A 27,362-nucleotide genomic window follows, 5' to 3' on the forward strand; every position below is an offset into this window, starting at 1 on the left:
GGGGGGGGGGCTTATTTTTCATTTTTACCTAAAAAGGGGGGGCTGTCTTATTTGATGGCCCTGCCTTATCATCGGGGAAACACGGTAGGCGCTTTGGTAATGGAAGGCAGAAGGATTTGTGTGTGATCCGGGGTCAGTGACAACCATGGCGGACTCAGTAGTGCAGTATTTATGAATTGTGACTGGTTGGAGTTACAAAGTTTTGAGTTTCCATTTGCTGTCTCAATACTTATATTCCACAATGCAACACAAACTGGAAGCAGACTGATCAGAGGGTGAATAATTCAGGGTTGTCTCTGCACACAGATGAATCGTTAGTGGTCACATGTTAATCACACGGAATGAAAACATTGCCATGAATGCGGCTCTTGTGATAATACAGAGAGTAGAAATCTTTGTACTATATAGATGACAAGGCTCAGTGTTGTGGGGGTAATCACCTACCATAGTGACCTGCTGAATGTGCACCTCCGGGTTCTGCCGGTAGCTGTGTATTTAATGTCAGAACATATTGTTATAATAAGGATCCATCTAGGTTATGTGATGGATATTAATCAGAGCAGAATGAGCAACTGCTTGGGGCTCCCAGGGTCCAATAGGGAGCATAGGGAGGGTGAAGGAGTTTCCTTTTATTACTGCTGCCTGCAGTCTATCACTCTAAACTTTGTGAGCCTGTGGCCTGAGCACAGTGGTTACCAATCACTCCCATTCACTTGACTAGGAGCGGCTGGGACTGCCGTTTAACCTGTGTTCGCTGCAGGTCTGAAATGGCTTTTACTGTACTCAATAGTATATACAGGTAGTCCCTGGGTTAAGGACATCTGACATACGGCCAGCTCCTAGATACGTATGGAGTTTCCCTGCTGCTTGTGTGCAGGACGGAGGCTTGATGGGCGTGGTTTGCATGACTTGCAGAAGAAATCTTTTGCTAAACACAGTTTATAGGTTGTGGGTGATCTTAGGGACTGAGCTCTTTACGCAGACTCTTGTAACTTTTTTTTTTATTTTTTTATTTTTTTTTTTTTTTTGAAATTGTATTTTTTCGAGAGATTTTCAACAGGGTGCAGAAGGGATAAAAGGAAAAACACAAAGAAAAATAACACTATGAGATTGTAACAAAACATATCTAAGTTTCAAGGGTAACGGTAACCAATTCCCGAACATAGCACATCACTTAAACATTCTAGGGTGTGAGGGGGGGGGGGGCGGTTAGCATAGTAGTGATCCCAAGCCTCCCAAACCATCTCAAATTTGGCCTCTTGTAACTCTTTAATGACCAAGACAACTCTACAAGCAATTTTTCATATGAAAGCACAGCTTGCTCAAGGAGTTAATGAATGTCTAGGCTTCATAAGGATTTTGTTTTGCTTTGTTTGTGAATAACTCACAGTGAGGATTTTATACAGTAACTGACACCACGCTGCCTAATAATATGTTGAGACAAACATCTGTCCTAATTGCATTTATTAAAATAATGTACCTGTTCTGACTTACATACAAATTCAACTTAGGAACAACCCTACAGTCCCTATCTCGTATGTAACCCGGGGACTACCTGTACTGGTTTTGGGATTATTCCTAGTGACAAAGTGAAACTCCATTCAGAAAGGCACACAGATAAGTTTTGAATGAAATAGGTGCTCAGATTTTGCAGCATCTGACAAAACATTTACATGTTGTAAACAACTGACAGGTTCACTTTAAAGAAAATGGATATTATCCACGTGCAAGAATAAATCTATCCGATATATTATTATTATTATTGAAAAACAACATTTTATCAGACATGAGACATCTGTCTTCAGGAGCGATGTATACGTGTTGTTTGGAAAAGTCTGCGTGATTTACCGCGACCTTCTATTTTTTAGCTTCGGGATGCAAAGTAATTGACTGTGAACGGCTAAATTTAATAAATGAATTTGCCTTTGATGGCTCATTAGCTGAGGCGCCACGTTACCTGGCGTCGTGGCAGCTTCATCATTTACCGCTTATGTTCCCTCCGTGTTTTTGATTATGTGATTTTCCGTACAAGATGGAATTTGGTCAGTAACACCTTCTTTTGACAAATGTTTGCATATTATTCACATTTGTCTGCTGTAAGAGTTCTGCTTTTTCGTGCTACAAGTACAGTGGAAGCAGCAAAGTAGAACAATGGCAGAACTAATAGGATATTGAACTCTAGTACAGTACCGGGGCAGATTATAGAACATTTCATTCATGTGGGAAATGAAGGGGGCTGCTCTGAATAATATAAATCTACACAGAACCATATACATTGTTGGAAAATAGAATGAATAAGAATAATATGTGTGTATATCTAGCCTAAAGTGGACCTGTCATCAGAATGTAAACTTTGTTCCTGATATAGCTCTCAAGAAGACGATGAAGAAGATTGAGCAGTGTTTCCCCAGAGGTTTTAGGGTTTCCTTGAGCGATTGGTGTCTCTAGGGCAATGTTCTCCCCCTGACCCTTTTAGATGGGCGCAACACCCAGCACATTTCAGTAACCACCAGGTGGTTACTGAAGAGTTGGGTCATCTGCCCACAAGTAATGCATGTTAAAGTGCCAAAATATGTTTGTTTGTTTTTCAGTCCATGTAGCATAGAGGAAAGTTCCAGATATGAAACAGGAGATTGGAGGAAACCTCCTCTCTCCCCCTCTTTGTTGTTCTTAGAATCAATGCCCTCCACTGGAAGACTTTTTTTGATCTCTATTCTAGGGATAACTAAAATATTTGTTTTACCCCCTTTTTTTCCAGTGGTGATCCAGAAATACTAAATGTCACCATTTAAAACCAAACTAGGCTCTTTAAGCTTCATACACACGTTAGACTTTTGTCGTTGGAAAGGATCCTTTACAATCCTTTCCTATGACAAAAGACTGAAAGGTGCATGAATGATTGCTATACATACAGCACAATTCTGCTCTATGGAGAAGGAGCTCTCTCCTCTTCAGTTGTATAGCAGTCACTCGTCAGTCATGGATCCTCCAGGACGGATCCTTGAACGACGTCAGACGGCCACTGTACACACGTCAGATTCTCATCTGATACTAACCCTGAAGCAATAATTGGACAAGAATCATCTGACGTGTGTACGTAGCCTTACACTTCTCCATCTTGGTTAAAAAATGACAAATGCAGTTTTGCCTGGAGATGACCTTTGTTCCATTTTGGATGGCATCCAATGTAATAAAGTAATAATAACTGGAAATTAAGGTATTCTGTAATTTGTGTGTAGATTGCTGGAACGGTGAAATCCATTTTATATATTTTTCTGATAATGTTTGCATGAAATCTCCCCCTGTGCTCCTCGGAGATCGATAAATATGTCTCTGCATTTTCTTTCCCCACCAGTTGGATGCCGATAATTATGAGAGTGATCCGGAGCTGGCCAAGATCCGCCAAGACCATAATTACACATTCACGGATATAATCACCATACATAAAGACACACTGCCCAATTATGAGCAGAAGGTGAGCAGCTGGATGTGGGATTTGTGAATATGATGTATTTGACAGTATTATACGCTCTCTGCAATTGTGTCTCCCAAAGACTGAGATGTATATTAATGCTGGCCATGAAGAATGAATATTGTGCATATACTCCAATTACTGGATTAAAGCCCAACTAAACTAAAATGTAAAGAGGGAATTTTCTAATAGTAATCAAGATGGCAAGTGAATGTAGTGTGTAGAGTAGTGGACAGAACACCTGTTCCATGCTTGCACGCTGCATTACAGCTATTTTCTCTTTGGATTCTCATCTAGTTTCAGCCAGTGGGAGCGCTAGTCAGATTTCTCAATACAGTTGTTCATAGGTCTTCACCTTCTGGTCATTACCAGTGCACCCTGCAAGGGATGATGGGCCTAGTGAACAAGGTCTGGATAGTCCAAGCTCAGGGCAGACAGAAGGACAAGAAGCATTGTTGAGGTCAAGCCAAAAAGGCTTAATGTGGTAGAGTATAGCTGGGATATGTCCTAGGTTGCAAGCTGAAGAGCCTGGAACAAGAGGGATATACATAGGACTAGCAGCCAATAGCAGAACAAGATAGAAGCCAGGAAATGATGTGCTTATTGGTTGCAGCACATAATCTGAATTCCCCTTCAGCTATGCTCAGAATAAGTGCAGGGGATGCTAAGACAGACACTTCTGCACAGCTAAAGGGGGGCTGAGGAGGCTGCAAGCTGCTGGACAGAGGATCTATGCGTGGAGTGCTAATGCACTGTAACACTAGGCCTCCTCACCAGAACTATGGGCCTGTTAAGACCTAGAATGCGCTAGAAATATGGCCGATCTGTGGCATGAAGGGCTGAACCTGCAGAGCTATAGACCAGAAGTGGTGGACTGGTACTGCCACACTGAGAATGGGCACAACCTAATCTAAGAGTCCTTTAATTGTGGCAGGAGAACATTTTTTAATAAGACCCCTTGCAGCTAATTCATAATCATTTTAGTTGGTAGAGCTGCTATAAAGTATTAATAAACAAGTTTGTGCATTTGCAGTCTGTTTAGTACATAGAATTTGTCCTTTTTTTTAAAAAAGCAGTTGTAGTTACATCGTGGCTTGATTTGTGATCTGCCACAAACTTGGCAATCAGACAGTTTACCCAGATTGGACGTCAGTGACTGATTGTTGTGTACAATGAATTCTACCAAATCTACAGAATTCAATGTGTGTGACTATCCTGTATATGGAGTCATCCATGGATTTTTAGTTATACTTTCAAGTAATCACCACCCCTAATATAACAGAATACTTTTTTCTAGTTGAAGATATTCTACGAGGAACACTTACACTTGGATGATGAGATCCGCTATATCCTGGAGGGAAGTGGTTACTTTGATGTTAGAGACAAGCAGGACCGATGGATCAGAATCGCTATGCAGAAAGGAGACATGATCACCCTCCCTGCCGGCATTTATCACCGCTTTACTCTGGATGAAAATGTAGGTGAAATTGTGTCACTTTTATTATACAGTAGGTAAATAAGATGATCAGTTTAGCTGATCATGGCCCAAATATTTGGATCACCAATATGACAGATTTGTATGTGGTTTTCATGCTCCCATTCGGAAGCAACCTTGGCATTACATGGTTGTATATTGTCATCCAATTAGAACATAAGACTACTTTGGGTAAAAGGATTATCCCTATTGGTTCTGGACTGTCATTAATTCCTGATTCTGGTAATTTCTGCCAGCTGCTGCTCTACACAAGTAAACAAGTGACAACCCAGGTGAGGGTCCAAGGGCTGTGAATGCTTCAGCGCAACACGTGTCCTACACTGCATATTCAGCAAGAATTCATCCATTGTTTAACCATTCTCTAATTTGTGCACATCATACAGTCACCATTAAACGTAATATGGTCACCATGAGGGTAAGGAACTAGAAAGCCACCCATGAGAAGTAATGAGAACTGTTGTGCACAAGCTTTGCAACATGTTTTCATTCTACTCATGATTATTTTTTTTATTGGCAGGCTTTATTCCCCACTTCCTAAAAAACTATTTATATACAAATACCTCCGAAGAGTTCACCCTAACTTAAGCGCTGTGTGATAAATTTTCCAACATGTACAACACAGTAAAGCCTTCTTAAACAGTTTGTATGTGAGTTCTGTCTGTGCTTTGCTCTGCACTGTTTTGGTTACAGAGCTTTTTGATCCCTTTAATTCCTCCAAATTATTGCCTGTATGGTTCTATGTTCCAAGGGTTCCTGAAAATAACTTTCCTCTTAAAAGTCCTACAGTGACACTCCTTTGAAGCTGTGTTCCCTCTTATACCTTCCCCCACTATAAGACAGTAAAGCACTGCCATGGTCTTTGTATGTTTAGTATGGGCAAGCAAAGCATCTTCCCATGTATGGATGTTTTATAACATTTAGTTATTTGTAAATCCCATTTCCTTCCACTAACCCTTTTTTTACATTCCCTTTTAGAATTATGTCAAAGCTATGAGACTGTTTGTTGGAGAACCTGTCTGGACCCCATATAATCGCCCTGCTGATGATTTTGAGGCTCGAACAAAGTATCTTCAGCTTCTGGAATTAAAAGCATAAAGAAGTATATGAACCATTGGGTGTTTCTATGTATTAATTTAATCATTTAATACAAGAAAATCGCTCTAGTTATATAATTAGTTATATAGCCTTATACAAAGAACACTATTTCTTTTTTTTTGTAATATGTTTTATGAAAATGAAATTATCAAAACGACTTCAAAGAGGGTCCTCCTATACACCACCTTCCCCATGGGCTGGTTTGGATATTGTAATATTGGACTCTCTTATTGGGAGTCATGAAACCACCAGGCCTGTGTTAAGTCACACCTACAAGTCCACGGTTGCATTGCTATGGACAATCCCTAAGCCATTGAACAGGAAGGGTGTGTAGGAAGGTTTCCTCTTCCTATGGCCATGGGCAATCTGTCACCCACAATTTAGGTGGCACATAGTTGAAATTATAAATCAAAGTAAAAAAAAAAAAGCCAGGAAACAAAATGACACTAAGCGTGGCAGATTGCTGAGAACGGCTCAGTTGTATACAATCATTTTATAAATATGAAATCCAGTTGAAAACATTCGGCATGTATGGCCAGACTTTGTATCTTTTCTTTTAAGTCTACCTGTCCTCTTAAAGTCTTTCTATGAGACCTCCTATCAATTCATGAGATGCCTTATTTCTTGTGCCTACTAAATGCTTTGTGGTTAAACATATTAACACCTCACAGAGGATATCAAAGTTACAAAGTACAACTGTAATAAGTAGAACTGTATTATAGTAAAAAGCCACTGGGCTGAGAATACTGGGCCGATCACTTTTCCCCCCATGGGACAGCAGCTCATACACAAAGCAATGCCTGACATCCTCACCTTTCCTATTGGTTATATTTTATGGCACATTGGAATCTATACTTGTGTTATTATTATTTTCCTATGGAGCCTGTATGTGTGTTTGTGCACCATTCCTGCAACATGCACAGTAAGTGTTTTACAACTCATGGTGTGATTGTGGCCTTAAAATCTATGAGGTTTTGGGGCATTTTTGAAACAAATCATGCTGGGCAGTGTTTTATATAACCATAAGTTGTATTAGGTCCCTTTCTCTGATCTGAGAAGTGATGCATTAACACTGCTTGGTTAAATTTGTCTTTTTTTCCCCCCTCTATATCTTCTTTATAACAACACAGGGATATTTCCATCTACTGCACACTATGCTACCATGGTGCCTAATCATCTCCTGACACCTATATAGTTTATTTAATGATTGTATTTCCTAATTATTCTTTATGGAGAGAAATGTAATCTGTTGTCTTACCTAATAGAGCAAAACCTGTATGCATATTAGTTTTGACAAGAGAAAGCTACCCCAATAAACTGAAATATAATTGGTTGATATTGGGTATTGAATGTTCACATTATTACTGCTCTTTCGCTAATAATAAGCCCATTAACCATCCAGGAGCCATACAATGGCTAATTAAACTGCAGGAAGTAAAGATCATATGGAGGTCAATATGAGTCACTATATGGATGTTACCAGGAGCTCAGCTTCTCAGGACCTATTAGTCTCAGTGTATTGGTTTGTTTAACCAATTGTGTTCTCTTTACAACAGTTTATTTATTTTGCATTGAAATGGTATAGGTTAGAACCTCACTCAATTTTTAGAGGTGTCTCTGGCCCTGTTTGGAAGACAAGAATCCAAACAGAAAATCAGAACTGTATGTGTTTTCACATTTGCGGTCAGCCTTTGTACCCAGTGCAGAGAATTTTCTTCAATTCCTGTTTTCCTGTCACTAAAGCTCTCCACCACAGAACCTCTCCTTGTTGGCCTAAATATTGTCAGTTTGCTGCTACCACATAACAGATTATGTATAATATACGAATCAAATGCTACTGATGTTACATCTGTGAATACATGACATGGAAACCATTCCAATAAAATTATATTTTTGAGATGATGCTTTATTTTCCTGATTTTCCATTTGTAAAGGTTCTTCTGAAAGATGTGTATCAACTTCAGTCAGGCCAGACAGCCTGACCCAGCCCAAACCGTGACAAGAGAACTATGCATTGCTCTGTACAGGGCAGGGAGTAAGTGACGGAAATTATTTCTGTCCTCTAATTTTCCTAAAGTTCCACTTTTTAGCATCAGGCAGGGCTTTATTGTAAAAAGTAAGATAGTAAAATAAGTAAAATGGGACACTCTGTCTTGCCCCCTTAAATAGTATAATAGGCTATTTTTTATTTTATAAATTGCTTTATAATGGTTCTGAAATTTTTCCAAATGTTACACAACTGTTTTGGAAATGATCCCAACAGTTTTTTTGTGAGTGTCTAATCTAATTTGACAAACATGGACATGAAGAAACACCAGGATTTACTAGCACTTATGCTAATATTTCCATGATGAAATTAAGCATGGGGTCAATCAAATATTGTACAAAATTGTCCACTGGCAAAAAACAACACTATTCCAACTGAAATTTGAATGTACGTTTACTTTTGGGTAATGGCTTTTATGTAATTTATGTCAGTTCACACAAACCCTCTCCATCCATCTAGTATTGGCCTGGCCCAACTGTCAACTTTTGATACTCATTGTGGTCCCTGAACTAAAAAGTTTGCCCACCACCCTTTTGTTTTATAGGGCAGCGGTCCCCAACCTGTGGTCCACGGCTCTGGGGGCGCATCGGCTAAAGCCACGGACCAGGTCTCTTGTATGGATTGTAGGTTCAGGGCAATCCGCCCACTCTCCCATCGCAGGCTTAGAGAGTGGACGGGTTCTGGCATGACGTCTCTCTGGGAGAAGTTTCTCCCCCTTTAGGTGACGCATGGCTCCACCCAGAGTCCAAAAATGTAGTGCTCCGTGAAGTCCAAAAGGTTGGGGACCACAGTTCTAGGGGACACTATTGTGCAGAATCTCTGATAGACTTTGTGTGTAAACTGCCAAGACAATGTAGAATTCCCTTTTAGTTTATGAAAACTTCTGAAATGTGAATTATTCAGCTTCTAACCACTCACTAGTACATAATTAGGGAACAAAAGCAGTTCTAGTCCGCCCCCTGGGAAACAATTATTCCTTCATTATAATGTGCCATATTGCCTCTTGCACAGTATACGAAAGCCTTAACACAATTTGCACCTCCAAGACATCTCGGCCCTTTCTGTACATCAGTCCAGGGAAAAAAAAAAAAATTTTTTTTAAAATAAAAAAAAAAAAAAAAAAGTATTTGTTCACGGTAACAGGCAGTTAGCCACAATAAAGCATGAATTGTTTCTGCTGTCCCCCAACAAAACATATTTCACCAGACTAATATGCTAAATTACGGGTTATTTATTACTATTTATATTAAATATGTTTGGCAAGATAATCTAAAACCGCTCCTGATTATAGTAAGTAAGTGGTTATACCTGGGGCCTCAGAGCTGGGGGCACGCTACCATTTCTTGCAGATCCAAAGTGCTTGAAAAGAACATTTTTAGCAGGTACTGGAAATATCTGTTGTTCCTGCCAACAATGCAGCTTCAGTCTTCTTCTGTTTATGTCCTTCCCGCTAACTATTTTATTTTTTTGTGAACTACAAATCTTATCAATCTACTGTGATATGTTTGAAGTGAAGCCTGGATCACAAACTATGCACCCTGTATAGATACAGGGAGATATTCGCACAGCCACCCAGGGATAAGGCAGTATTCTCCAATAACATTTAAAGAGCAATTTAAGATTAAAAATAGAAAATAACATCTTCATCTAATGCTGGTAAACGGTATACTTTACATTGTGTATAGAAAAGAATTACACTTGTAAATTTATACATTTTGTTGCTTTGCATCCTAAAATGAACATTTTTTTCCAGTTGTATTTATGCAAAGTAAATAGAAGTAACTGTTCTGCTTAAATAAGAAAAACATTTCTGGAGCCCACATTGTCATGTTTTTTCCAAAGTACACCTTGAAGATTCTGAGGATAAGTGGAAATGTGTTATGTCGAGATGAGACCAATGAACTGGTAAAGCATGGAGGTGGTAACATCTTTTGTAGGCGTTTCTCCGTAGCAGGGATCGGGGCACATTTCAGTATAAAAGGAAAAATTGATTGGGCAAAAGTCTGTCAAATTTTTGAGGAAAAGAGACTGCTCCCTGCCAGAAAGTTATCAGAAGAAGGTTCACCTTCCATCTTAAAGCACAGCAAATTGACCACACAGTGGGTTTGATTTAATAAAGCACCCCAAGGCTGGAGAGGATACACTTTCATCAATGAACCTGGAATTAATTTCCTAAAAGTCATTTGCTATTTGTTGGCAAATATTTTCAATCCTGGACCAGGTCCATTCCAGGTTTGCTGGATCACCCAACTTCACTGATGAAAGTGTATCCTCTCCAGCCCTGGAAAGCTTTAATTAATCAGGCGCAGTGACTGAAGGGGGAAAAAGTGAATACATATCTCTGCATTACCTAGTGAGAGCCCAGACTTAAGAACTACTGAGAATCTGTACAATGAGTGCTGTCTCCATCCAATCTGACTGGGCTTGAACAGCTCTGTAAAGACTGGGCAAATATTACAGTCTAGATATGCACAGTTGGTTCTCGTCAGACTCAAGGCTGTAATTAAAGCAAAAAAATGTACTGAGTCAGACAGGCAATCCTTTACACATCTCAGGGATTGTTTTTTTTACTAAATTATACTAAATTTTCACTGTTACCTTATTTACTTGAATGTTATTAGTTGCATTTAATAAATACAGCTGGAAACTCTGTGTATTTCCATTCACAAAGCAATAAAATGTATGTTGAAGTGAGCGATTCTTTTCAATACCTCCAGTACAATTTTGTTTTTGGGTTAAGATACACATTCAATAAACAGATCATTTCTATATATGGGGAACTGAGCTCAGTACTACATACTCGTGGTCAGGAATATGGATACATCTGTATTCCCAAACACAAAGTACAAACTCACAGAATGCATCTTTCACTAATTTGGATTTCTTAAAAGCCCAAAGGAAATGTGAACTATTATCCCAGCAGGCAAAGTTAATAATCAGATATGAAAATCCACATACAATTAAAGTAAAACTCCAATTGTGCTTAGAATATAATCCCCTGCAGGCCATTTACGTACCTTGGAAACATTTTGATAAACTTTACTGCAGATCCTTATTGGTTTTTGTTTTGTATATAAGATGACAAACTATATCATTGCCTTTGCTGTGTATGGTACATGGTTATGTAGAAATGAAAGCTAAAGAAGCTTCAGCTAACACACCACTGAGACTCTCTATGGGCTAAAGCCTAAATAATCTGTCCACAAATCCCAGGCCTATTTGTGGAATATATAACATTGCAAAGACAGAGCGCCTGAAACAGGAAATACTGACCTGGAATTCAATGAAAAACTCCAGGCAGATGGCTAAATACACAAATTGAATACATACACTATTATTATTCTTTTTAACCTTGTTAGACATCTCTGCTAGTCCAGATAATCATTCTTACATGGTTTACCTTTATCATTCCCTAGTTTGGCTCCCTGCTACTTTTTGGTTCACCTTGGTGTACCTGTACCATTCGCCTCCTCAGCTTCCTGCTATGTCTTGGTTTACCTTTATTATTTCCTGGTTCAACTCCCTGCCACTTCTTGGTTTATATTTGCCCTTTCTTTCTGCTCCAGCTCCCTGCCTTTCCTTGGTTTATCTGTACCATTTTCTGGTTCAGATATCTGTACTTTTTGGTTTACTTGTACCATTCCTGAGGTCAAATTCCTGCTCCTTGGATTACCACTACAGTTTTCTGGGTCAGCTCTCTGCTACTTCTTGGTTTCCTTTTACCATTTACCGTGTCAGTTTCCTATTTACTGGACATAATTAATGATGACTCCTTGCACAATGATTAGGTAGCAAACAAAGAGGTGACATAAAAAGACACAGGAAGGTGAATTGTTGCACCAGAAATAAAGAATGTTCTCTGTCTGGCTATGCAGTGCATAGGAGCTGCATGAATAACATGGTTGCTTTACAGAATTACAATTTAAGGAGTAAAAATGTACTTCAACTGGGCTTTTAATTTTGCTCAGGTGCAACTATGGCTTTGTGTCAGAGGTTGGACTAAGTCGTCAGCCTTCAAGTCCAAGTCGAGTCCCAAGTCAAGTCACTTAATTTGTCCCCATATAGAAACAGAGCTCTGATCCTGTTCTAAGTCCACAGCTTTTTCCTCTGACAGCTGAAGGGGGAAGGCAGTGATGCTTTTGTAACACGACCCTCCTCCCTGCCCCCTTCAGCTGTCAGGGAATAAAGCCGTGGACTTAGAATGCAAGAATGGCGGGGAGGAAGGCAGATTTACAGAAGCATCACTGCCTTCCTACCTTCCCCCTTCAGCAGAGAAAGCAAGGCGCGAGTCGAGTTGCAAGTCATTTAATAGGCGACTTAAGTTGAACTTGAGTCAAAGTCACGCAACTCGAGTTCCAACCTCTGGCTTGTGTGCACTGCAAAAGAAGAAAACATTTTCATGTTACTACCCATTCATTTTGAATGGATTGCATAATGTAGTGGACGCACTGCATTCAAGTGTAAATGGGTCCTATATAAAAATAATCAAAAATAATCAAATAATCAAAAATCAATCAATAATCAAAAAATAAATTATACTTTCCATGTACAACAGCAGCTATACTTTAATTCAATCCTGTGATGAAATGAGTACTGGGGGCTGCATTCTCCAAACTTTCTCTGCAAATTCTAGATGTCTGTCTGTCTCTGGCTTTCTGACCCTAATCTGAAAACTAGATTAGGGTCAAGTGACTTGGAAGGCATGAAAGCCACTGGATGAGCGTAAAAGCCAGGAAAAAAAAAAGTAGGTCAGAAATTGCATCCCCCATACTTCCTCAGTAAAGACCCCCTGGTCTCTATGTAGCATACTGTCAGCACTAGTTTATTTTAAAGGCTGAAAAGTTGTGAAATAAGATGGAGCTTCTAATAGCCATCTATGTCTCATTTTCTACTTTTTGCTTTTAAATCTCTGCAAGTATCTTGTCACAAAAGACGGGCCACACACCCTCCATGTTTATTACAGTGGAAACCCATTCATTGCTGGATGTACACTGCACCTCGGGAGTATCCTCGGTCAGCTCCTACTAGTCAACTAGTCACAAAATGGGCATCCATTTTCCCCTGACATTTAAGATACTTGTGCATTTCAATGTATTTTGTACATCCTGTTGGTCTGGGGAGCCATCTCTGGCTCGTTCATACATCAGTAATTCTCTAGATGTGGACTTTTTGCAGATGAGTGGGAGAGGTTTGTATACAATGTAATGTCTTCAAATCGTCAATTTGGGTAACTATCGCTCAGTAGGGTTTCTGTTGTTACATTCAGCATAATTTTTATGCTGAATGAGGTTTTATGACCAATGTGATGCAGCTACCTAGCAGGTTATATTTATATGAAATAAAGACACTCCAGCTATCTGACAATTTCCAGTTACAAGGAGTCAGAGGACATCCTACCTGTTAAGTGGCTCCTGTTTCATTTCAGTATTAGACGTTACTCTAGTAAACCTTGCTAAATAATGCCGATTCTGAGCTTCGGAGGATGAACACCACAATTTGCAGTGCTTCCAGCACCATATTTTTATTTTTTTCTCAGATAAGGACTTTCTTTTGGCCAGAAAGGGTCTGCAGTCCCAGCTTGATGAATCTACCTACATCAGGCAATACAAGTATTTGGGTACGAGATGTATCTCTAACCTGATCTCCTAGCACTGATAAAAAAGATGCTACAGACAGGTCCTCTTTTAACACATCCCTCTAAATAGCATGAAACAGACACTATTATGTATAATTCAGCACACAGTGATACAAATTACAGACTTTGGCGAAAACATAATATGTATTGTTTATTTGACAAAGTACATACCATACAGTAATTTTAATCCTATTATCCTATTTAACCTGGGAGCCCCATTTACATTTTCCAGCATTAATATATACACAGGAAGGAGGTTTTTCCTTGCAGTCTTTCTCTCAGTGAGAGGAGATGTAGCAGCAGCAGAATTATAGCAGCTTCAGACACTGAGTGTTAAAGCTGTCACCTTCCTTGACAGCTACCGCCTCCAGCAGGGCTTGCTTCTTCTGCATACTGCGTGAGGACTCCAGCTCATACATAGTTGTCAAATTGAAGAGAACGCTCTCGTGAAGATAGTGCTTGGGCTCCTGCTGAACCAATCCTTCCAGATGCCTGAGGGAATCCTTTAATTTGCCCAAATAAAGCAGGCAAACGGCTGCATTGTTATTTGCCTGGAAAAAAAAAAAAAAAAAAAGAAATGGTTTGGGAATGAGGTGGAACAATAAAGTGGAGATCGATAACCTCATCAATGTGCTCACTGCGGCACAGCGCCACACGCCTTTGCTGCATTCTTATACCAAGCAAAGCTGTGGAATCTGATCAACCTTTGTTAATGTTTGAGAAACATAATTTCTATCCATCAATGCTATTTCTATAGGAGGAGTGGGATGCTTGCTTATATATTGCTTTATATTTCTCAACGCAAACTCTGCAACCTATCCATTACATTTTTAGATTTTATTAGTGGGCATTAGGTAAGACTTTGCTGCCCCATATACAGATAGTTACTAATGGAAGAAGAGAAGTAATTATTAACCCTTTACTGGTGTCGCCTGATTTGCTAAAGCAATAAAATGAAAACACTTTGCTTTCATCATTTTTCCAGTCTTTGTAGCATCTCAGAACTGCAGATTCACTATAGTCTCCTTGCAGCACCTTCTGTCTACATGGACTAGGAACAGCTTTATGGCTTTCTACAGGTGAGTTTTAGATTGTGACAACAGCAGACCATGCCTGTGCAATGTGCATTAGCATGGTTTCCTGTAGTCTCCAGTAGTGTAGCATATGACAGGTTAGGCTTTGGGCAATGTGTGGTAAAAGGTTTGTTTTACTTTGTGTTATTGCAAAGCATGCCAACACAGGCACTACACAGGGCTAAGTACAGGTTTTATTAGTTCCATGCATTCATTTAAAAAAGTTGTTTAAGCAGAGCAGTGACTGGGCAGTGATTAACAGCAGCTTTTTGTGTTGCTTCTTTCTTTGATTTTTCTTCCAATCCCTACACTGCAGACACTTACAGTGCTTGTATTTAAATACATTTAATTCTGTAATAAATGTAGAACACTATCTGTGTCTTTTATATCTGCATTAATTCAATGTGCATTGGCATGATTATTATCCCATGATGATATGCGGGCTATAATTATATATTTTTTTTATTTATATACATCATCATCATCCTTGACACTGTACGCAGTACAAATTGGACAATACGAGGAACCATTAGTACATAGATAGTTCATACAATACAATCACAATCATTCAATACAAATACAACAATATAAACAGCAAAACATTTGATCTGATGCAGAGATGTGACAGGGAGGACCCTGCCTATGCAAGATTTCAATTTAAAGGGGAGTGGGGAGACACAATGTAAGCTGAAGAAAACCTGCACAAGTCATTTAGTATTTAGCACAAGAGGCAGATGTGGATGTGAGAGACTGTAGGGGCTGACATATGGAATACCTGTCTATAAAAGTGCACGATAAGAGTGCAACTATAGATTTCAAGGCTTGGAACAAGATGGGTGTGAAGTAGCCGATGGTTGTAAAGGAGAGGTGTAGCCTGTAAGTCTTGGATGCAAGAATGAAAAGAGATGACCCGGATGGATAGGAAGGTTTCTTAAGCAAAGCAAAAGTTGTGGTTGGGATGATATGCGAAAATGAGTAAGGATACGTATGGAGGGGATGTGCTATGCACAGCTTTGCAAATTCAGGTTAAGACTTTGACCTGGTGTATTTGTATACCTCGCAGACAGGGAAAACTGGTAAAGAGTTATAACCTGAACAGTGCAAGGAGAGGTGGATTAGGTGAACAGAAAAGTAGGGAAAGGAAAGGTGTGGAAGGACCGTACAACTAACCATTGCTGGTCATTGTTGACTTCTGCTCCTGAAACAGGTAGTTATCTGGCTATTATACTTAATACTTTAGGACACCCACTCCCAGTTATTGTAAAGATTTCTGTTTTTTTGTAGTGGAAATGAATTGCTGTATACCAACATCTAACTGAAGGATTTCTAATAACAACAAATTACCACTAGGTGGCGCTAGAAGAGCTGTGAATGAAGCCCCATATAGCCCAATACAGCACTGACTTCTGAGAATAATAGGAGAATAGACAGATCCAAAATTTCTCTGTGGAATTTGGTGACATTTTAAAAAAAATGTTCTATCCAAAGGTGACGTGCTATTAAAAAGGAAAAAAAATGAGGCTTGAGAAATAGCACTATGCTTAAAAGTATGTCCTACTTCTGTATATGTCAGTGTAATTAAAGTAGAAGCACTCCATCTACATATAACCCTGAGTAGAAGGCTCTTTTTGCAGGAACAGAGTCGAACAGAACTGAGCTACAGCAGGATGCTAATCAGATGTAAGTTTGATAAATTATACACCACAGACACTCCTATCTGCACTTCGTGTAGAACTGGAAAATGCATTTCAATGGCTTCTCCATTCTCCACTCTATGTTTTATTCACGTCTTCTTACAAGTCAGTGTTTTATTGCAAGAGCCCGCTAGTCTAGAAGAACATTCTGTCACCCTGAATGATCATGTCATATGTAAATGAAAGGAAACTTCTCTTACCTGATAATGATAATTTTAGGCAAGGAGGCCAAAGCTGGAGCATGCTGGGACTTGTAATTGAGCATCAACAGAAGGACATTGCAGGAAAACAGCTGCTTCCAAACTTTATGTATGCACTTTAGTTCATTTACTAACACAGACATTAAAAGCCTTTTTCACTGAGAAATCTGGTTGCCGTATGTTACACCTTACTCCTAATTATTATCCTTGCACCCCTTAAAATTGAACCTACACTTTCTTTGGGTTAGGATAAGAAACAGGTTCACTTGGTGGCCGGCTCATTCCTCCATTAATTGAGCTCACATTTATTTTTATTTCCCTAGTGCAGTATTTACTTTAAAGGAGAAATGGTTTTGGCACTTTTATACACGCTACTGAATATATCTAAACTTTTCTTAAAACCCTTGATCCCTACCAAACGTTATCAGCTAAGAAGGAAGATCCCTGGGTATGCTGCCTGCACCAAATGGTCAATTCATAGAAAATGGATTGTCCTCGTGGATGGACACAGCATTTGCTAAAAGACATGCTTACTTGGACAGATCAGACAGTCTAATATCTTACTACAAGGATGTACACAGCCTGTTCTACCCAGATTTCACCATTTTAAGGTCATTCTGCATCAATCACCTAAAAACGTACCACTGTGTTTGTAGGGTCCACCTTCAGCACTTCTGAGAAGAACTTGTGAGCTTCTGCAAAGTTATTCTGGCCAAGATGTAAGAAAGCCCTGAAAGATGAAATGTTATATGTAGATAAACATGTTTTGTGGATGTCCATTTTGAGCTCACCTAAGTAAGCCCATCAAAAAATTTGGTGTAAAATAAAATATGTATATACACACACATATATATTTACATACATACAGGTAGTCCCTGGGTTAAGGACATCCGACATATGGACGACTCCTAGATATGAAGGGGGCTTCCCTGCACCCCCATGTCCAGGATGGTGGCTTGGAGGGGGCGGTTTGCATGACTTTCAGAAGAAATCTTTTGCTAAACACAGCTGAGGTTGTGGGTGATCCTAAGAGCTGAGCTGACCTGCAGCCTCTTGTAACTCTTAATTGACCAAAACAAACTCTGCAGCTGGTTCTTTTTACATATCAAAGCATAGCTTGCTCCAGAAGTTAATGAATGACTAGGCTTTTTTTGCTTTGTTTGTGATTAACTCACAGTGAAGATTTTATACAGTAACTGACACCACACTGTCTATTAATATGTTGGGACAAACATCTGTCCTAATTGCATTTATTAAAATAATGTACCTGTTCTGACTTACATACAAATTCAACTTAAGAACAAACCTACAGTCCTTATATTGTATGTAACCTGGGGACTACCTGTATATATTTCCTCTTTACTTTACATGCAGCTTTCATTAGGCTAATTTCAGACTGGTGAGTTTATTGCAGCAGCCTTCCACAGGCTCAACCCTACTACCAGCCTCTCCAATTGAACTGAATGGGGGTGGCTGGGAACCACTTTGTGCAGGCAGCTGCGGTGGATTGAGTAGCCAACTGCTTCCATCACCTTGAATACAATTGCACTCAACTTCAGCTGACAGTGGTTGGAAAGTGGTTGAAAGCAGTTGTGCTGCTGTGATGGCTCAGAATACATCTTTGTCCAATAACTTTGAACCGCAGCAAATCGCAACCACCCTGAACAGAATGACACAAAGGTTGTCTGTGGTTGAACTGCAGCTGATAAACAACCATGGGGTTAAACTGCACCGTATTGATGAGAGACAGCTGGAAGTCTGAAAGGGACCTAAATGTTTTTATTCAGATGGCAGAGTACTTCCAGATAAAACTTTGCCTTTTCATGCAAGCTCTGCTTTACCAGAAAGCACTCCTCTGTGTGACCCTGTGCAATTGTCTTTGTTTCAAGGTTTCCCTGTACCCTGAAAAATCCACTCGCACTTCATCTGCCTATACAGATCGAGTACTCTTACTAGTCAATAGCAAATCTTTCATGGATGGCCCTGAACAGATATACCTTACATAACGCATACCCAGGCAAATGGAACTTCTACAAAGCAGCCAGGTTAAAGGAACTGCTAACACTTCTACATATACAACCAACAATTTATCCCCATTATTAATATATATGGACTCTGGACGTATACAGAGCCATAAGGTGGAATACATTAGAATGTAGTGAAATGTTTGCTTTGCACTACTAACAGGATACAGCACACAAGAAATGACACAAAATGTAAAAAATATCAATGCTTACTGGTTCATGAATACTATAATTTTGTTCTGCGGCTCATCTTTATTAACTAGATTCTGTATTACTTTTTCAGCATCCTGAAAATACTTCTCAGCAGTTTTTATGTCTCCAATCTAAAGAATAGAAAACAAATGTATTCATCAATAAAAATGAACAACAACATTTTCAGTCAATATAATACAAGAAAAAGTTATGAAGGCAGACCTACACCGAGACCTGGAAGTGATGAGGATCTAAAGTTTAGCTGATATATCCCACATATTTGGGGGTACAACACCTTAATTGCTATAGTTTCTTCTGAAATAATCTATTTTTAACTGGTGGGATTTACCTACAAAGTCCCAAGTGAAAATATTGTGAACATTTATCAAATATATCCACTAATCTGATGCTATGTGTCACAGTAAGTCATTTTAGCTCTTTGAATCAGTGTAATATTTAGAAGACTGAGATCAGTCATATGCATTATGACTGCATTAAATGCATTGGTTTTTTCATAAAGATATGCATTATGACCTTGATTATTTCATGAAGTTATCAAAGACAGGAAAACATTTTAACCTGGCATGGGTTTCCATAATGAATCCAGATATGGGGAATAAAAGAGTTAATGTAATCTGGGGTGTCTTCATTTGCTGGCAAGGCCAATTACATAAGGAAGCTTGAAAGCGGCTTTCAGCTTCGATCATCTTATTCAGAATTGGAAAACAGCAGGGGTGGTTCTTGCAGAACATCCTGGATTAATAAGGTAATAAGCAGTGCAATAACTTCTTCCACCTCCACCACTCTCCTGAAAGTCATGAAATCCAGCCAATAGAAAGGAGGGAACATAGAGATGTGCCAAATAATGGTGCCGCTAATTATCTCCAGACAAAGTGACAATTTGTTGTACAGACTGATACAAGTTACAAGTACAACTGATACTTTCTAACGTGATCCTCTATCAAAATGGATTTCAGAAGTTTTTACAATTTCACACTAGTTGCCCCAAAAGTAATAGTGGAGCCTGTAGGACCCACTCATTGTCTTGCTTGTTATCTTTCCCAGGGGCTCCAGATGTCATACTGTGTCTCTGTTTCGCCCACCTTGGCATTTGGGAAGTTCTTGTATATTTTTTATTTTACTCCAGCTACAATATAAAATGAACTCCCAACATCTTCATAAGAACCCCATGTAATCACAGGCAGCCAGGCCTGAAAAAAGGTCTCTTTAGGTGCAGAGATTTCACCACCAGAGCCCCTGAAACTGGTGTAGGGCATCATGGTGAAGCCATCCCAGGAGGGTAGATCCATGACATCGTACAATAACAGTGTTTTTCTGGTTTTATGGTGCTGGGAATACATCTAGAAGATGGAGATTGAGAAGAAGTATTACAGCAAAAGCTGCTTTTACCTTTGACACTATGCAGGGTGATTTAAAAAATAACATATAATTTACATATGGGATGAAGCACAGGAAATAAACATCCAACAATGAGAACTTACGCCTTCAGAGACCTGGTCTAAGGCTTTGTACACGTCAAATGATTATCGCCCGATATGGAAGATTGGGCAAGTCTTTGGAGAGAATCTGACATGTGTACTGCGGTCAACTGACTTTGTTTATGGATCTGTCCTGATGAATGATCAATGGTGAACGACCACAATACCGATCAACAGGGAAGGGCACAGCCGGAGCTGCTTGCTCGCTCTCCACCCACTGCATAGAACAGAAAGGTGCTGTGTGTAAAGCGCTCGTTTGTTCATCTTTCACTGCGTGTACGCAGACTTAGTAAGAGACTCACATTTGGAGTCATTTTGGATTGTGTCTGCATAATCTTACCAACATGGATGAACCTTACAGACAGTGACCATGGTAAAAGCTTTATCTTATGTACTGCTATATTATACCCGGGGTAAAAACTCCTGTACTCCAAGAACATGCACATGAGAGCAATTCCACCTCCCTGGTGACTTGACATTTTTTATATTGTAGTTAAAAAGGCAATATAAGTCGACAAGCAATTTAGTTCTGTTTTAAGCAACACACAGGAGTCCTTCCTCTCGCTAGGCTGTCAGTGGATAGTAAAGGTGACTGACACTCTCCTTCCATCAGTATGTTACCTTAAGCACCACAGCACCTGATTGGCTGCCCCTCCTTTTTCCAGTCTGAGCATTGCTGTACAGGGATGACAAGATGCTGCTATCAAGTACAATTTACATACTTAACTTGTTGCTTTTAAAAATGTATTTAATTATTTTTTTACGGCATACCTGCATGAATTGTTTCCCCTGCCCCTTTATTTTGCCAGCATTCAACTTTAAACACCATCAGATAAAAAGCAACTCATCATCAGATTAGTAAAAAGATATTCACCATTCACATTCAAGGGATATAAAAAATTTAAGCAGATTGTATTTGTAGGTTTAAAAACAAAACCTTGCAGAGATCTATCCAGCTGATTATGCTTGGACTGATAGCACAGAATGTGACAGAGTTCCCTGCTACAATGAACAATGTATCTATTACATGGCAGGGCTTGTCAGCACACACATCTCACAATCTTATCTGGCTGAACCAGGCCACAAGAACAGATTGCATATTGTGTCTTCATCTGTTTAAAATGACTGGCAGATTAAAGAGAACCTGACATCTATGGTAGGGGAGGGGGATAAAAACAAAGTGCAACATTGTACACAGTATTGGCAAAGGGCATCTGTGATATCATGTGAAACAATGGGCATTTTTAAACTTTGCAAGCACCCTAAAAGTGTATATATTCCATACCTAACAAAACATGGAATAATATGAGACACCGGAAAAAAACTAAACATATGATACAATTCACTGTGTAGCAAGCTTTCCCATTTCTACCTGCATACATTTTGCTAATATCTTACATCATGCTTTTTAATACTTCAGGTTTGCATATTATCATTCAGGAAATGGGATCTGCTGACTTCGTACGTCACTTAAAGGGCATCTATTGCTAGCTCCCTGACTGTCATTCTGGGGCTTTAAATTTCATTCAGTAATTGAACCACAACAGGCATAGAGAGAAGTTCAAGCACTACTTGTATATTGGGTCTCATTATTGGTGACTCAAAAAGTCAGAGGCAGCTAGGCATTTAGCATTTGAGTGCATGCAAGATTTAGCTTCCAAGCTTCAATAGTTTCTAAAAATGCTTAAAACGCATCTACATGGTGACTGAAGCCAGATAGCTGACAACACGCATACTCAGGACCTGTTTCCACAAGACCATGGTGCAGATACGCTTGTTTCTATGTGCTTGTGTGCCAAGTTGCCATTCATTCCTAATGTCCCCTCAAATGCACCTTATCAATGCTATCTGCAGCATGCACAATTTGCAACTCTGTGTGCTGCGTTGGGCAAGCCATTTGAATATATGGGCTTCCTAATGCAATGCACACCAATGGATGTTCATGTGAGGAAGATTGTATGTGAGAGCTCGGGACCTACTCTGCCATAAAAAATGGAATCCTAATTGTTGTAAGTGTAAATCAAATTAAGAGTTTTTAAATTCTTGCTGCAGCAAGAAAAAAAAAGTGAGGTGTATGAGTTTATCTATTACTGTATATTTAACCTGGCTTAATTTCAGTAACAAATTAGAAAGGTTTCATTGGGCTTGATTACTTTTTCATTCAGCAAGTCTAGAAAAGATGTGCATGAGATTAGCTGTGACCGATCACAATCCCAAATTTATCAGCCTTTCAAAATACGGCGAAGTAGTCGGTTGAAAAATGTCTCCACATTGTATATTCCAGGCCAGACTGTGCACATGGCACTGGCAGAATCCTCTGGGAATGCTTCACATAAGACAGGAATGTAGATTGTGGCCTTGTATGGCCCGCTGAAGCCAGGAAGGTCACAGTCAGCTGCAGGCCTATAGCATTGACACAGTAATACAAGAGATTGTGGACACCTGTCAAGACTGATATGCCAGGCTGTGTAAGAGACTGGAGTAACTCTGACAAGGGGATTACAGAGGAGTTTCATAAGCCTGGAGCTTACATCTTTCTGTAACACAGCACAGAACCTACCCCTCCTCCGTCCGGTGGGAGAACTCACCAGCTTTTGCTCTGTACCTGTAAAGATTCTGGCATCAGCGCATCATTTTCAGAAAGGCTCCTCGGCCTACTAATCATTAGCTAATAATTGTAATGTCCGATTTACAGGATGAACACCAGAACAAATGAGCTCCCCTGTGGCTCTTCTACGGCAATATTTCACATTATTTAATGACCACATAACTAAATGGGAGAAAATGTACTGGTTGTGAGTTCTGCAATTACCTGAAGAAAAATCCTTCCGATACTGCTCAGCAACTGTGGCTCCTGCTGGGGGTAATACTTTATAACGGCATGATAGGCTTCCACTGCCAGAACGTAATCCTGCAAAGAGGAGGATAGAGACAATTTAATATTTTTATTTATTTTACTTTCAGACAACTAGAACTGGACGTAGCCAGAGCATTCTCCTAATGAAATACCACATCTACTCCTAAGGCAACGTGCCATGTATGCAAAGGAAAAAAAAAAAAGAATCGACACAAAAGGGTGGCTTGACCATCGATTTCCGATTACCACAACTGTAAACAAAGTAGTTTGTGTGTTTGGCAGTAAACTATAATGAACAAATCAAACACAAACTGGCACACCAAGAGCAGCATGTAGATGGTTTGACACTATATGCCCCAATTACTCCTCCAAGCACCCAGGGATGTTAACAATAGATAGCGGGTGGACGTGCATTAGGCACTCTTTGCAAAAAGGTCAGGACTTGAAACCCATGCTGCTAAAGTAGTGCACAGATCATAGTGGGGGAGCACTTTGACTTTTTGTCTTTTGGTCTTGTCCTGCTATTGTTTCCCAGTGATTTCTTACACTTTCTGCTCCAAGCATAAAAAATGGAATTTCTATTTGAAATTCAAGTAAAATGCATGCATCTTACTGGACCAACTTCAAGCTAAGAGATTGTGTCAGACAGAGTACTACCCCTTCATCAAGTCTTAAATCCTGAAAAGAAAAGGAATGGACTCTATGAACGATATTACCAAATGTGATCCACAGTGGATCTAGTTGGTCTGCTTGTAGGAAAGTATGTGTGTAAGGTGATGTCCCATCTTAATAGTTTCACATGTAAGCAATAAACCTGACAAAAGGTCTACACCTTCCCTACTGTATCCAATACTAAGATAAATGCATAAAAAATATCACAATATATTTACTGATAAATAGAGATGAAGGGTAAAGTGACAGTGTCCCTTTAAGTCCTACTTCTACATATAATACACAATTTATGTTATTCAGATAAGGAGAAAGCAGCCCATTTCTCATCTTCAATAAATCCTCTCATTTGAGTTTCTCACATCTGATGTTGATCTATTATACAAGGAGATTAGCACCCTCTGAGATACGGTACATTTTGTAATTATTGTAAGAGCAGAGGAGCAAGCGGCACATTTTATCTCCTACAAATTAAATACCTCCCAAACTTCCTCCGGATACATAGATTGCACACAGATAATGGAGCCATCACCTGGGAAATACAGAGCTCAAATGAAACATCTTTACATCTTTCAGATGAGAGGAAGTGCAGCAAAATGGTGAATTAGAAAGGAGAAAAAAAAAGGATCTTTGCCTTATCTGAATTTAGTATGTGCCTGAAGTCTTGCTATGTCAGGCATCCAAAAATAAGACAAATATACAGGTAATACTTTCATAGACACTACTGGATCTGAAAGACCCTGGGAACAGGTATGAGCTCACACTGAAACATAAGCACTTTTGTTGATCACTGGGGAGAAGTTTTTGCTGGCCTCTTAGGTAGAAAAGTATAATTAATTCTTATTGCTAAACCCTTTACAGGATGGATGGCCATGTCTGAAGAGGGAAAGTTAGTTCTAAGGACTGAGGGAGACAAAAGTATATGGCACACTTTTTAGAGGGCTTACAGAACCCATCATATAATAAAGGCACAAACATTCAGGTGATGGGGTGTCTGGCGCAATGGCTGGTCACTCACGATGAGGTCTAGAGAAGTCAGGAATTTTGTACTAGATAAATGTTAATCTCGTAAGGGACCTCCCATGGTTTTTTAAAGGCCTAATATATATTATAAATTGACACAAACAATTTAAAAATACTTTGACTCCTGCAAAAATCATCAGCTAATTTTTAGGTCTATGAGTCAAGTGATACACTAGAGCATAGAAAGGTGTGTAAGCCGTGAATCAGGACACAAACAACCAACATCTGGCATTATGGTCAAAAGGCAAAAAGATAACTGGACACTGTTAGCTCAGACCCGTATTATACATATTTATATTTTAATGTTTTTTGGTAGGGATAGTGGTCAGCAAAGAAAAGATGAGTAAAAAAAAGTAAAAAAGTAAATTGAATGGACACATTCACAAGTGGCACAAACCTCATGTTTTGTATTTTGTAAACTAATAAGTACTATAAAAGGAAAAAAAAAAGACCCCTGCCTATGGAATAGAAAAAAAAAAAATAGGTTGATCTTTGTGTGCACCCCTTGTATACGGCCTCTATGTACTGCAAAATGAAGTACATCATCAGTAAGTGCAAAATGAGAAGCCCTTGAGGAATTGGAGAAAATTTGGTGTGTGCTGGGCACAGGAATAATAAAACAGGCACATGGATATTTCTCTTTGTTTTGCCAATGACCACTCTGTGCTGAGACATAGTCCTTCAACAACCAAGACAAAAAGTGCACCCATTAGCCATGTGCTGTGAACCATTTAGCAACATGTCTATGTGTCTCCTCTTACTCTAAAGCACCCAAAGTAGGTGCCATTTCTACCTACCCTCTAGGCTGGCCCTGGTACCATCTCTCCTAAGCAGAAACAATGTTCTTTAAGCATCAAAGCCATAGCTCCAGAAGAAAAAAATTGCATTGCTTTTCCATTTCTATTCCATTATATTATCTGTGTTCCTAACATACCTGGTTAACCTCAACCTTGTAGAATTGCAGTGATAACATGCAAATAGAGTGGGGAAGAGCTAAAGTAGATTTAAAATGTTTTTTTACATATACTTTGGACAGAGTACAGAAGAGTCCAAACTACTGTCAAGTTTTCTTCCTATTTTCTCCGGTATTTTTGTTCCACTAGAGGAGAAACTAAGGTTGGGTGTATGTCATGCCAAAACTTCGGGGGGTTAGGATTGTGTAGGGTGGGTTTAACATCTATCTGGGGCTCTGTTAAAGCCCCTATTACTACCTGTCCAGCTCACAATTGTTTCACCAGACAGAAATTGAAGGGAACCTGCATAAAGAAGCATAAACAGTACTTATATTTATTACTCCACTACCCATCAAGATACATATACTGTATGTCAGTGCACATAGTGGGATGATATTAAATGTGCACTGGTCAAGGCATAATGGAAAGTCTACAAGCAAATCATTATAGATTACTTGCATGAAATCAATCAGTTTATGTGGTGCAATCAAGCACTTCCTACACTGATGCGTTAAATGGGCACATTTCTGTTCGGTGATACTGAAGAACATTGGGAGATACATACACAGATATGAAATACTACAGATTACCTCTAAATAGCATCACATGGTACAGAAGAAGACATAAGTAATCATCTATTTGCCTAAATCAGCACAAAAACATCATCACAGATCTAAACCTGTTCTCAAACATTTTTAAACAAACACACCTTGACTATCAAACTATAGCAGGCCTCCTCTGTTATGTTAGATGACAAACAGAAGAAAAAATATAATTGAGCAAAACAATAATTTCACCTAGAGGATATGTATGATAAACTGAGCCTGGAAACTGGTATATTTTTGGTTTTCTACCTAATGACCATTACTGGTAGGCACCATCCTATCTACATGCATATCATTACACTGGTGCTCGATATATAGCACAGATAAACAGATATATGATTGTTAGTTGCTTTGAGCACAAAAGGCCGATGGGCTGAAATTAGGTTTTAAGAATACAATGGTGGCACAATTATGGTTTTGATCATAATTGAATGGTATTGAATCCAGGGCTGGGTAGAATGGCTGCAGCCAGAAGTAGAGGATGAGAAGAGCTGTGCAGGGACTGAATATTAGATTGGTTTGATCCCAGATTTAAAGCAAACTTATCTTTATAAAAAATAGGAATAAAGATCAATAAATTGTAAAGCACTGCATAATATGTTGGTGCTATATAAATACTATGTAATATTATTAATACTTCATGGGATGAGGGGAGTTCTATCCTCGCTTTTCTTTTGAAAAGCTACAGCAGCAAAACAATCTTCTGATGTGTAACAGTTATGGACGTGAAGCCCTTATGGATGGCTGGGTCTTCTCTATACTCCAAGGTTCCATCTTGTGTCCATCTTGTGTGTCCCCAAGTCAATAAAAAAAAAAGTACCGGTAAATC

At 39.2% G+C, this 27,362-nt stretch overlaps 2 protein-coding genes across 2 annotated transcripts in view; one reads left to right on the forward strand and one right to left on the reverse strand.

The window, feature by feature from the left end:
• Positions 1-7,959, forward strand: part of ADI1 (acireductone dioxygenase 1) — a 10,052-nt gene extending 2,093 nt beyond the window's left edge. Inside the window, exons 2-4 of the mRNA XM_072407569.1 lie at positions 3,356-3,475; positions 4,770-4,949; positions 5,943-7,959. Coding sequence (XP_072263670.1) covers positions 3,356-3,475; positions 4,770-4,949; positions 5,943-6,062 — 420 coding nt within the window. The 3' untranslated portion in view covers positions 6,063-7,959. The remainder of the gene's footprint in view (positions 1-3,355; positions 3,476-4,769; positions 4,950-5,942) is intronic.
• Positions 7,960-13,882: 5,923 nt separating this feature from the next.
• The window catches only part of TRAPPC12 (trafficking protein particle complex subunit 12), a 73,058-nt gene continuing 59,578 nt past the window's right edge, over positions 13,883-27,362 (reverse strand). The window contains exons 9-12 of the mRNA XM_072407570.1: positions 23,239-23,337; positions 18,949-19,058; positions 17,354-17,441; positions 13,883-14,295 (exon numbers count right to left, since the gene is read on the reverse strand). Coding sequence (XP_072263671.1) covers positions 14,053-14,295; positions 17,354-17,441; positions 18,949-19,058; positions 23,239-23,337 — 540 coding nt within the window. The 3' untranslated portion in view covers positions 13,883-14,052. The remainder of the gene's footprint in view (positions 14,296-17,353; positions 17,442-18,948; positions 19,059-23,238; positions 23,338-27,362) is intronic.

The sequence above is a fragment of the Pyxicephalus adspersus genome, chromosome 4 (assembly GCF_032062135.1).
Source record: "Pyxicephalus adspersus chromosome 4, UCB_Pads_2.0, whole genome shotgun sequence".
NCBI classification, from domain to species: Eukaryota; Metazoa; Chordata; class Amphibia; order Anura; family Pyxicephalidae; genus Pyxicephalus; species Pyxicephalus adspersus.